At 32.2% G+C, this 12,723-nt stretch overlaps 1 protein-coding gene across 1 annotated transcript; it reads left to right on the top strand.

The window, feature by feature from the left end:
* Positions 1-7,326: 7,326 nt before the first annotated feature.
* LOC124844047 (uncharacterized) lies at positions 7,327-10,429 on the top strand. The gene is made up of 3 exons (XM_047320907.2): positions 7,327-8,489; positions 9,041-9,233; positions 9,713-10,429. Exons 1-3 carry the CDS (start codon positions 7,662-7,664, stop codon positions 10,204-10,206), a joined length of 1,515 nt encoding a protein of 504 aa, XP_047176863.1. The 5' UTR covers positions 7,327-7,661; the 3' UTR covers positions 10,207-10,429.
* Positions 10,430-12,723: the final 2,294 nt, after the last annotated feature.

Below are 12,723 nucleotides of genomic sequence, written 5' to 3'. Positions count from 1 at the left end.
AACAAATTAATTTTCATGAAATAATTTTTTTTATTAATATAACTTAAATATATTCAAACCCTAAACTTTAAATCCATATGCAAGGAAAGTGAAAAAAAAAAACTAGTTTGAGTGTTTTGTCATGTATTGAGTAGGTATGAACTGATACATGGAACCCGACAAGGAATTAAACTGTCTAAGAAAGGTGAATTGAAAATTGAATTTGATAATAGAAATTGATGGTCGTGATGCACTACATACAAGAAGAAACCTCCACCATTATTCTCAAAACAAAGACGAACATTGGATTCGATTATGTACAACAAATTTCATATATATTGATATTATAGAAAGATGAAAATCACATGCAAATGGTAATGGATCCAATTGCAGTATGGAGGAACATTCCTAAATCCTACACGACATGCCTCATTATTGGTTTTTTCCAATCAAATCCATTACTCACTCGATCTAGCTTCCTAATAATACCACCAATATGCATATATTCTAATTAAATTAATTAATTAATCACATAACGAAAGATGTATGTAAACAAAAACACTATATATTCCATATCTTGTGTTTGATTCATGGAGGAAAATCAAATCCCACCAATTCCATGGCCACATAAAGAGAACCTAAATTTTGAGTGAGAGGGGAAATTGATTTTTGGGCGTCGTTTTCCGAAATTGAAAGCTTGGAAGAAGTTTTCTGTGTCCGTAAAAGATTTTAGAAAAGTCGAAAAGATTTTGATGTCTGCTCTGGGAGGGACCTATGTCAATATTATTATACGACTGTCTCATGCATCCTTCGTACCCTTCGGAGTCCAACTATATTATATTACATACAACAAAATACGTACCATTAAAGAATAATGTTTTATCACATGTCACCTTTTTTAGTTTTTTCACATTTTCTTCTTCATCCCACACACACACAACAAGAGAGAAAACACAACTAATAATATCTTTTATACAGACAAAGGATGTGAGAAACGGACGACAGAACGGTGGTTAGAGTTATTTCATGGTTGAATATCTCATGAACCACTCAAAATTAATTATACGTTAATTAAAAGAACATTATAAACGAGTTGCATTTCATTCTTTGAGATTTATGTTGTAGTTACAAAATTAAACTTTAAACATTTTTTTCAAATTTAATAGAATTTTTTTTACTCATGTAAATAGAAATGGATGCAAACATAACACACCAGAAGATCTAACAATTAAAACATAAAATATATTAAACAAATAATTAGCTACTACTACTCATAAAACAAATATATTTATAACTTATACCTTAAATATCCATTAATTACACTATAAAAAAATCATTAAATCACAATAATTAGTTTGACTAATTTAGATTTATTTTATAAACTTGTTAGTATTTAAAATAGTCTTTTATTATGAATAAAACATTATAACTGATTTTTATTAGAGTTTAAATTGGTCTCTGACAGTAATTATTAAAATTTTAGTTATTAAAAATTTAGTCTTTAAATTAGCTTGTAATTTAAAATTAAAAACTAATTTATAATCAATAATACTAAATAGTTAAAATTTAAGTAGTCAATGTTATATATAATTTAGATTCTAACGAATGAATTGATTATAATTTTTTATTCATTATTTTAAACACTAATAAATTTTAGTTTATAAAATATATATAACTTAATTAATACAGTGACTAATTATTTTAATTTCTAAACCTAGTTATTATTTAATGTTAAAATATTGAAATCAAAAAAAGAAAACCTTTTGTATAGAAAAGTGATGATGGAGAGATGTTTTATGAAGTTCAATAATTTGTCTTTATGAAAGTGAAACCTTTCTTTTGGAAAAGTTTGGTGTGTGTAGTGTATGAAATATATGAGCACAGGTGTTATAATTTACCAGCTGCAATCGATAACCTTCTTGCTGAGAGTTCAGCTACCGTCTTTTTAACTTTTACCAAAAGGAATCTGAAACCAAATCCATCTCATATTAAATGGCGACAATAATTCATTAAACTAATGAGTTTATCTTGTTTTTTAACATACGTGGAAGTGTGTGGTAGCCATCATTCTAGTTGTCTTTTGAAATAAAAAGTGTTAGGAGCATACATGATTACTTATATTCAAAGTAGAATGCAGTTATGAATATATCCACAAACGAACCAGCAAAATAGGAATAGCATTTCGACTTTAGAAACTGGCAAACTCTATTTTCATGCATGCATGAAAATTATTGAGACAAATCCGTCGCAACCACCAAGAATAAGAAAACATATACTTTTTTAATGTTTCCTTATTAATTGGATCATTGATATTGATAGCACAAAATTATAGCATGTGTCCACCAAATTGAATAAAATTTCCATATATATATATATATATATATATATATATATATACATATATATAATTCATGTTACAAATATAATTATTTGTTTAATATCATCTACTTAATTATATTAATATAATGCTATATTTTCAATTTAATTTAGAATTGTGGATAAATTCATAACATAATTGTACTATATGAAGTATACCGATCAGAATTGATTGTCATTAAGCAGGTACTAATAGGTCAGATTGCCTTACACTCTACAAATATACAACATTAATGATTAATTATTGGGTTTAATTACCTAAAATATATTGCACTAATGGTTAATCAAATGGAGGTGACTGTCACAAGCCTTATAAGTAGACAACTGATGTCCATGGTACAGTCACATTTTTCTATCCTAATAAAATATAGATCTCTTTATGAAACATATCTGACTTGAGCGTCGGGGTGTCTTGTACAGGTCAAATCGCGTTCTTGGAGAAGATTGAAGATCAAAAGAGAGCAGAGCAAGGAAGGACGACCGACCCTCAGACCAATTCAACCAAAACAATAATAAATTCAAGTACTATATTTAAAGGTTGAAACTCATCTATCTTAAAGTTGTTAATTTTCGCATATTAATTTATGATCTTGATATATAATTTTCTTTTTTAGGTTTAGTGTTAACAAGTAGCCATATTCATGAACATGTGATTATCATGTCATATCTCGAATAAAAAACATCATTAGAACATTAATTAGAAAAAATCAAACCAAGATAATAATATATACCTTTCACATATTAAAAATCATATCAAACTTTAAACATCAAAATCCATACATAATGAAGTTATGATATTTTTTCGGTAGTATAAGAATCTATTACCTATAATAGATGACACAATAAAATAAGATAAGACAAAAATAAACAACACAGTGAAACAATGAAATTAGGATTTCCTATAACATTGATTACTTTTTCACAATGTTAAAAACATTAATTACTAAGGTAAAAACAAAAAGGAAAAAACTAAACTTAAAACAAAATAAATAAATTACAGGATGAAAAATAAAATGTTACATAGTTGTGACAAAAATTACGTTGAAATACATTTAAATGTAAATTTTCTCGTATAGTGAAAATAAATAAATAGAGTAACACATGAGAAAAACAAACAGTTATAATTTTTCAATGATTTTTACATACTGTTCCCCATGTTTATATTTAAAAAGTTGACAGGAAACATAAGGCTATGAGAAAGTCGTGTTGGTCCAAATCTATCTCCAACCTTATCTCCATTTTTTCAGTCATTTACATAAAAGGCAATAAAAGTTAGTATGCCAAGTGACACTATTAACTTTCTACACATGTAGCAGTGAAGAAACACTCAAACACTGTTGAGGTCCACCCTTATCTCTCCATGTTGGGTTATCCCATCACAACTCTCTATGAAAAAGGAACGAATCTTCAACATAAACTTTCAGAGCGAGATTTATTCTCCATTATAACTTCTACATGTTCATTCAATTTGCATCTTCTTTTTCACCTACCTGGGATCTATGCTTCTGATGCATGTAACAAAAAATATCCAAGATTATCACCATCCATCATCTCCTCCATCAATGTTAACACGTATTACGATCGACTTTTGCACCATTTATATATCCTTCCTTACCTTCCAGGTTAGTGGCTTTTCTTGTACATGGTTCAGCATTATATATATAATAACATCATTATGGTGCCTTTACCTCGTTGTGAATCACTTCGTTGTGAATCCAAGTGTGAATCAAAGTATATTGGATAAAAATGAAAAAATAGAATACTATATAAAGATGAAAGACTCGTTAACCCATTATCTCAAGATTTTAAGCAGAAAGTTATATCAATTCCTTACGTGGTTGAACTCCAATTTTATTGGTATTGTGTTTCTTCGATCGATCTCCTCTGTAGAACAACCGGGAGTAGCTATATTCTATGTCTTATAAACTTTACATGAACACTTGTTCACTTGTTCTTGAGTGCATTGTTATTATTTTCCTAACAATTTGTTTAGGAGATCATGAAGTCGATTGTTGCAAGTATAGTAATCATGATCACCATATTTCTAAATTCAATCTTAATCCACTTTCCAGCACGAAAGCTACGGAATGAAGGAAGAGAAAGCGGATTCCTCCCCTTACTCCGGATTAAAGAAAAACCAAGAAATGAAAATTGAAATAAAAAAAAGACAAACGATAATGATTATTTTCATATAAGTGTTAAACTACTTTGACATGCGTTTACAGGTGGATGGATTACATTAATTACCCTCTAATTAGCAAATCATGTTTCAACAACAGAGATAGACAGATCGAAGATTCTCACAATGACCCTTTTGTTATGAATTTTTTATAATTATGTTATTGATGTCAAGTATTGTCTTTTATATGATATTTCATCAGATAAAAAGTACACATTTGTTTAAGTGTTTATATATCATTATATAATAAAAACTTTTAGTGACTACCAAGAGAGGTGGCTAATGTACATGAATTTGGGTTTCTAAGATTCCTTGTTGTAATACAATCTATTATTGATTATCTTATCTCCTTCCCACCCATTTCATAAGTATTTAAGAGCACCCTTATTGCGCCTCCCAGAAAATTATTTGCTAGTGCAATCGAGATTTTTAATACCTACTAATTTGACCGATAATTAATTTTCGTGGAAAACAGGTTTACCTTGTTTTATCATATTATTTATTTATTTTATTCAATTCTTTCTCTATTAATAGAATGTTTTATCACAATTTTAAATTTTAAAAATATAACAACGTGACTTTCTCATGTTTATTCAAGTTCCTAAATTTTTAAAACAGTTAATATTTCTTTTTAATGCTTTTACAATACTAACTAAGTAGAAAGTGGCGAGAAACTTAATTAACTTTTTATTAGCTGTGAGATGAAATAACATAAAATAAACAAATAATCAAACTAAAAGATATGGCTTACCCTAACCCTTAATACATATCTCTTCTAATAACATTTTTTTTTCTTATTTCATTTTGGCTCAACATTAGGTGAGACGATAACGAAACGTGCAGAGAGAAAATTAGTTAATTAATGAATGTCAAATGTAATTATGCATGTTGCGTGGATGGATTTTTAAAATTGGGTTATGCCCGACAAATGGAAGTTAGTGTGAAATAAAAAAATAACAGCTTATTGTGGGAAGATTTTCACTGCAGTGATGAACTCGAACTTCGTAATTTGATACCTTTATTTTGGTTTGTGGCTTCTTCTGTCTTCTGAGTATTTTGAAGCCTCGAGCGAAAAATGAGCGTGCACAACATTTGTTATTACTTTCTTAATCTATGCTCTTGTATCTTTCGCTGTAAAGTTACTCGTTTTACTACATGTTTATAAGCCACGTTGTTCAGTGCACGTTCTATTTGTATTGAGATTAAAAATTTTCAACAACAAAAACAATTTATTTACGAGGAAATCAAGCCTCCTCGTACTGTACAAACAACATAGGAGACTATAGCTTTTCATGCATGGTGTTATAACTACATTTAGTAAATGGAACAAAGGGTATTATATATACAAGTTTTGAATTCAATTATTTTTTTCCAAAAAAAAAACTATGCACCCATAGTCATCCAAATCATAAACTGTCTATATATCCATATATGTAATAAATTTGTTGACTTTTAGCATACTCTATTAAAAATGTTATACATCACTAACAAAAGGAAAAAGGTTGATTAATTTTATAGAAGTGGGTATGTTTAAAACTAATGGCAATTAAGCATCGGTAAATTGTAGAGCTATCAATGGGTAATTCGGTTCGACTTAATCCGGTCCATCACAGGTTGGTCACTTAGTGAGTCAACCCAACCCGACTCACTTATTAGCAAGCTAAAAAAATTCGAACCAGACCCAACTCACTACGGGTTGGTGGGTTAAATAGGTTGACTCATTGGCTCACTTAATTATAAGTTCTTTTTAAAATAAAAAATTATAATTTTTTTTAATTCAAATCTAAATAAATTTCACTCTAAAATGATGTTAAACTTAAAAAAAAAAGACGAATAAATAAGTTTTTAATATTGATAATTTTTGTAGCACTTGTCTGTCTATAATGTTAAAGTCTTGAATAAATAAATTTATAATATTTTTATTTCTTGAAACATTTTTTTATTTCATATAATAAAAAAATGCTAACTAATAATATTAACACATAAAATAATAAATAATTAAATTAAATTAGGTGGGTTTGCGAGTCATGACTCATCAAAGTTGAATCATATTCTAAGTGAGTGAGATTGAAAGGTAACCTATATAAAAAATTAATTTTTTTTTAAATCTAACCCAATTAAACCCGTCGAGTTGTTTAGCTAGTTACAACCTTTTTTAGAGTAAATAGGCATGAGATGTGTTAAAAAAAGAGGTCATATCTGTTTGTAGTATTTGGATTTTGAATGGTCTGAAAGGCGTGGCATTTGTTTCCCTCCTTCTTGTCTTTAACCTGATATCGTATTTTGTATGTTGAGAAGAAGAAATGTATATGATAGATATTATGAGATGAACACATAGTTACATAGAGATAGAGACGGTATTTGATTCAGGCATATGGGTTTTTGGGAGAAGTGTAAAATTGACTTGGTTTGGATTTTGTGGAAGCGTGGGGGTGAGAGACGTACGTGAAAAATGAAGCCAAAAATCTATAGTGACCCAGAAACGCACTTTACACACAAAAAAATGAGACTGGAGTTTGAAAGTTGGAAGGCGAAAGACTTTATACAAAAAGTGAGCGAAAATTCTGAGACCGTAAAATGGAGTGGGTCACGCGTCACCCCTCCCTAGGCGAGACAACCCCTGTGTATTTTTTTGTTTTAACAGTGCAAAACATAGATATAGAAGTGTGGTACAGTAGAGAATTCTCAAAGTTTGGAGAATTTTACCACTGGGGCATGCTTTTTGAAATTTAAATTAAAGTTGAAGTTAGTGGAAATAGAAAATGACCAGACGGGTTTAATTGACAGAAGGAAAAAGAGTTTGGTTTTTGACATGGTTTGTGCCAAGTGTGCTTTCGGCGCAAATCGCTGTGAGTGGAAAATAAAATCCCATTATTTAAGAATAATTGGTCTATGACCAAACCAGTTTCATCACTCTCTCTCGCCTCGATCCTATAACCCATCTTCGTTTGAATCAAGAACAAAGTCTCCTCATTCTCACTCTCTTACTCTGGGGGACACCATTTTTGTTTTATTTTTATTTCCTTTCGTTTTTCTCTTTTGCGCCATCACTCCCTTCTCTTGTGTGAACACAGTTCAGGCTTCACTTTTCTTAATTTGTTTGGTTCTTCATTATAGCATTTCCCTTATGGTTCAGAAGTACTTGTTGCACGAGCTACTTCAGGAGGATCAAGAGCCCTTTCTTCTAAACAAGTACATTTCCGATAGGCGAAGCCAGATGAAACGGCCTTCCTCCAATACCTCTTTGCAAGTCAAGAAACACAAATCAACCAATCCAACCCCAAGCTTCCCGGGGAATTTCTGCAAAAGTGCTTGTCTTTTTTCCCTCACAGACACCCCAGATTTCAGAAAATCTCCACTCTTCGAATTCGCTTCCGCAGCAAAAAGCCCTTGCAAATCCCCCAACGCTATCTTCCTTCACATCCCTTCCCGAACCGCGTCTCTGCTTCTGGAAGCCGCTGTCAGGATCCAGAAACACTCCTCACCCGCTTCACGGCCCAAAATTAAAGCCCAATCCTTCGGTCTCTTCGGTTCCCTCTACAAGAGACTCACGCAACGGGGCCAGAAGAAGCGCGAGATAGAGGGTGCTGGAAGCGTCAAGGTTTCGGTTAAGGACATTCTGAAGTGGGATTCCTCTGTTGGGCGAAAAAAAGGTTCCAACAAGAAAGAGGATGAAGAAACTGTGAATGTGAATGCGAATGCGTGTGAAGTGGGGTTTGTGTGTTCTTACAATGGTAGAACTAGTAGTGCTGTTTGGTCAGAGACCAACGCGGATAAATCCCTCAACATGGAAACGTCTAGTAGCGGCTACTCCGACGAGATTCACTTCATAACCAATTACACAAACTCCACCTGCTTCTGCGAAAGTCCGTTCCGTTTTGTTCTTCAAACTAGTTCTCCCTCCGACGGCCGCCACACGCCGGAGCTTACCTCGCCAAGTCGCCACGCGACTGAGGTTTGTCTTTCTTCTTCTTATTCTTATTATATTAATATTTTATGGTAATTTTTTGTTTTAGTTTTATATTGAACCTGGTTTTGGTCTGTGGCGAGTGAGTTACGAGGAAAAAAACAGGACTCGTTAGTTGAGTGGTGTTCTGATTTTGTCGGTAATGGAACGTGGGTCTGTGAGTTTGGCCGGAATGTCGCTTTTCGGTGACAATCATAGCCCTCAGTCTTTCCGAAATCTGTTAAAGAACAGCCCTGTGAGCACTGTGGAGGGTTACATATGTCAATTTCGTGTTTTTGTTTTGTTTTTCTGATTTTTCTCATAATTGTACTTTTCGATCGTGTTTCTGCCATGCAAATCTTTTCTCTCTCTTCCAGTGGGTTGTTTGGTAAATTGCTTCTTAAAGAGTGACAAATTCTGTTTTCCACTACTTCCAGTACTGCTTGTTGGTAAATGACTCTTTCAAAGGGAGATAAATCAGTCGAACAGTGATTTACTAAACAACCCATTATCGAAAAATGAGTTAATATTCTAATGGATTTTTATGTGGATATTAATAGGAGAAAGAAAGTAACGAAGGCGAGAGTGTGAAGAAGTTCGAATCAGGGGAAGAAGAGGAGGAAGACAAAGAACAGTGCAGTCCAGTGTGTGTGTTAGACCCACCGTTCGAGGACGATGACGAAGGGCATGGGAACGGTGATGAAGGAGAGGAGGGTGGTTTTGATTCGGAGTGCAGCTATGCGATTGTACAGAGTATGTCACTGCTTATTTATTTTTGTACCATTCTGTGTTTGTTGTTGTGTGGTCGTTTTCCACCAACGCACCATCGTACACACTTCTTCAAAGTTGCTTGTCTGTCACAAAATACAATAAGAGGAGGGGCTAATTGCTGATGTAGTGATGTGATTGTGCTGATCTTTAACCGTGCTATCCTTGTGGGTTCCATCCGAAAGATCACAGTTGCTCTACATCCAAACGGCATTTCCCATTTATTGTGGATCCTTTACATCTAGATACAAGGCCATTGGTTATAAATTTTAATGTGACCCACTATTTTTCTTGTTAGGAGATACGTCTTAATTCCCACCATTGCATTCAATTTGTTGGATAACATATGAGCAATCAAAATCCTACCTTCTTCCATACCAATAATGCTAGACACACATATAATCTTACACTTTTTCTTTCATTAATTCAAGATTTGCCGCTAATAATAGCATTGAATTTTGCAGGAGCCAAGCAGCAGTTATTGTACAAGCTTCGTAGATTTGAGAAACTGGCAGAGTTGGATCCGGTAGAACTTGAGAGAAGAATGCACGATGAAGAAGACGAGGAGGAGGATGAATCATTTATGAAGGAAACATTACGTAAAGAAAATGCCAGTAGAGAGGTGATTTTGAAAGGTCTGTGGCAGTCAAGGGTGTATGACAGACAGCAAATCCCAGATGAGTTTAAGAAGCTGGTATCTGATCTGATAATGGAAGAAGAGAGAGCACTCGATGAGTTGGAAGACAGGGATATGGTGATAACAAGGATATGCAAGAGGTTGGAGTTGTGGAAAGAAGTGGAGTCGAATACAATTGATATGATGATAGAAGATGACTTCTCTAGGGAGGATGGTGGGTGGAAGAAAAATGTGGAGCAGATAAGAAATATGGCTGGGGAGCTTGAGTGTGCTATCTTCGGCTTTCTGCTGGAGGAATTTTCAGAGGAACTAGTATGCTAATTGGGGGGAAAACTTAGTATGAATGATTTATCTTTATTCTTTAGAGTACAGTCTGACTTGCATGTATTGGGTATGATAGGCTAGTAATTGAAAAGGAAGAAAAAAAAAAGTAACCCATAAAGATAATCAGGGTATATATGTACATGACTCATGTTCGTAGCTGGTTGTGGGGATGCTGTAAGTCACCTTTCTTAATTTAATAATATAGTCTCTTACAATGACACTTTGTTTTTGGTGTTTTAGTTCAATGAAGAAGGGATAAACCTAATGCGGTTTTAGATGATAAATGAGACTTGATAGGGAGTTTCCTTTTGTTTTCACCGGAACAAAACATGTCACGAAAATTTGTTTGTATGTTTGGGGAAGGAATATTTGAGTTGGGAGCAGTGAGGGTGAGTTATGTGCAGGGGATGGAATATTATAATTCGGTGATCTTTGTCTAGGAAGGAGGAATTTGACAGCGACTTATCAGTTTAATCTCATGTTGTTTTCTTTTCCAAGGTTCCTTTTATTATTTAATGGATAAACAACTTGTCTAATTTGCATCTTGCTTTCTGCCTTTTCCTTTTTTTCTAATCACTCCAGGTGGCATCTCTGCTTATGCTTTTCTGCTGCCACTCATCGATCACCATCATTTGGAACCTTCAAATTAGTGTTTATCCTAGGGAACGCCACTTTTTCAATTCGAACACTGTTGGTCAAACACGTCATCGTCATAATGTCAATAGTCATGAACAATTTAAACGAAAACGATTTTCTTTTTCAAAAGAAATATTTTAATGTATCTACAGTGATTTAAAAAAAATACATAACATGGCTAAATTATATATACAGTAGTTGTGCTAACCAGCATTAGCCACTACGATCAATAAAGGATAACCCAATTAAACATAAACTATGGTTCTTTGGGTCCCCGGCTTCAACACTAGAAATGCAATATCTTTCATGTATTATTGTTCATCAATAGGTTTGATAATACAATCTTGCATAGTAACTTTTCTGCAGCATTCTTGGCTCTTTGTGCAGCAGAAGAATAGATGATATTCAATTTCAAGGCCAGCATACAAGACATATAGCAGAGGCACTCAATACCTTTGTCCCTTAGGTCCATTCGGCCACACAAACACTTTCACCTTACACTCATATTCAATATAATCCTCCAATTAGCAGATGAGTTTTGTCAACAACACTTTCCATGAAGGTTATATAGCCCTCTTTAAAGAGACACTCCCAAAACTGGACTCTTTATACAACGATGTATTCAATACATCTTTTCCCTCTTCCTCATCAAAGGAATCACTGTAACACTTGAGAACTCTACGAACAGTCTGTAAGTTGTTCTTGCCATCACCTAGAGTTTTACCCAAACAGTTCCATCTATAGCCTTCCTTTGACACCACATGTGAGGCACGTATACTGCGCCACGAGAAAAAAGGATTATGTCCCATCTTAGCTTTAAAATAAATCCACTACTGGATCGTATTTCACTTGGAAGATCTTAGATTTTTTTTTATCATTAGTCATTATTATTATTATGTTTAAAATTCTATATTTTGAAACACTGAATAAAAAATTTAGGTTCTTTTTACTAAAGGGAAATACATTTTTTTTTCAATTTTTTTAGGGAATTGATTAAATTTTTAATAGGATAAGTCACGCATATAAACGATTTTGAATCTTTCTTTAGCATCAACAGCGTTAAATTTTATCTAATGTGAAAAATAACGTTTTATTGCGATATATGACCTATTGGCTCGTTGCTTCACACTTGTTGTCCACATGGCAAAAATTAATCTTATAAATTTAATTGAAAATTAAAAAAGACGAGTATTGGAATCCCAATTATTTTATGTTCTTTATCAGCCATGATTACATTTTAGTACTCATCTTACCATTTTCAGTATTGAGTCATTCATTTAACTCCATTTTTTCTTCCATCATTCATCCCATATTCGCATTGATCCACACCGACCACAAGAACAACTCAAGAGTTTGGAAGGCCAAACAAACTTAAGAATGAAGTGTTTTTTATTATAATTTCATTTCAAATTTATTTTCTAAACTTTTTAAGATCTTTTTTATCTTGGAGGCCTAAAGTAATTAATATTATTTTTTTAAAACTTTTTTTCTAGAATAGTTTCATCCTACACCTCCAAGATCTCATCCTGCACCTTCAAAAATTCTAGTTTTAACCTTCTGAAATCTCATCATTATTCTACACTTCTAACTTTATAAAAAATTTTATTTTTAATTTTAATAAATATATTTTATTTTCTTTTTTTCTTGTTAAAAAGACTCTACACCACCTTAATAATAATTAAATTTAAAATTCAAATATTATTTAATATAATTTTATATTTTAATAATTATTAAAATATGATTAATGTTATAATAATAGTTATAAAATAATTAAAATGAAAATAATAAAAATAAAAATAAAATTATATTAAATAAAATATTTAATATATTAAATTAAATTAAATAATTATTAAAATGTAAATAAAAAATAAAAATTTA

The sequence above is a fragment of the Vigna umbellata genome, chromosome 5 (assembly GCF_029865625.1).
Source record: "Vigna umbellata cultivar VRB3 chromosome 5, Vumbellata_1.0, whole genome shotgun sequence".
NCBI classification, from domain to species: Eukaryota; Viridiplantae; Streptophyta; class Magnoliopsida; order Fabales; family Fabaceae; genus Vigna; species Vigna umbellata.
Note: the sequence above shows the minus strand (reverse complement) of the source record. Positions and strands in the feature narration are given on the sequence as shown.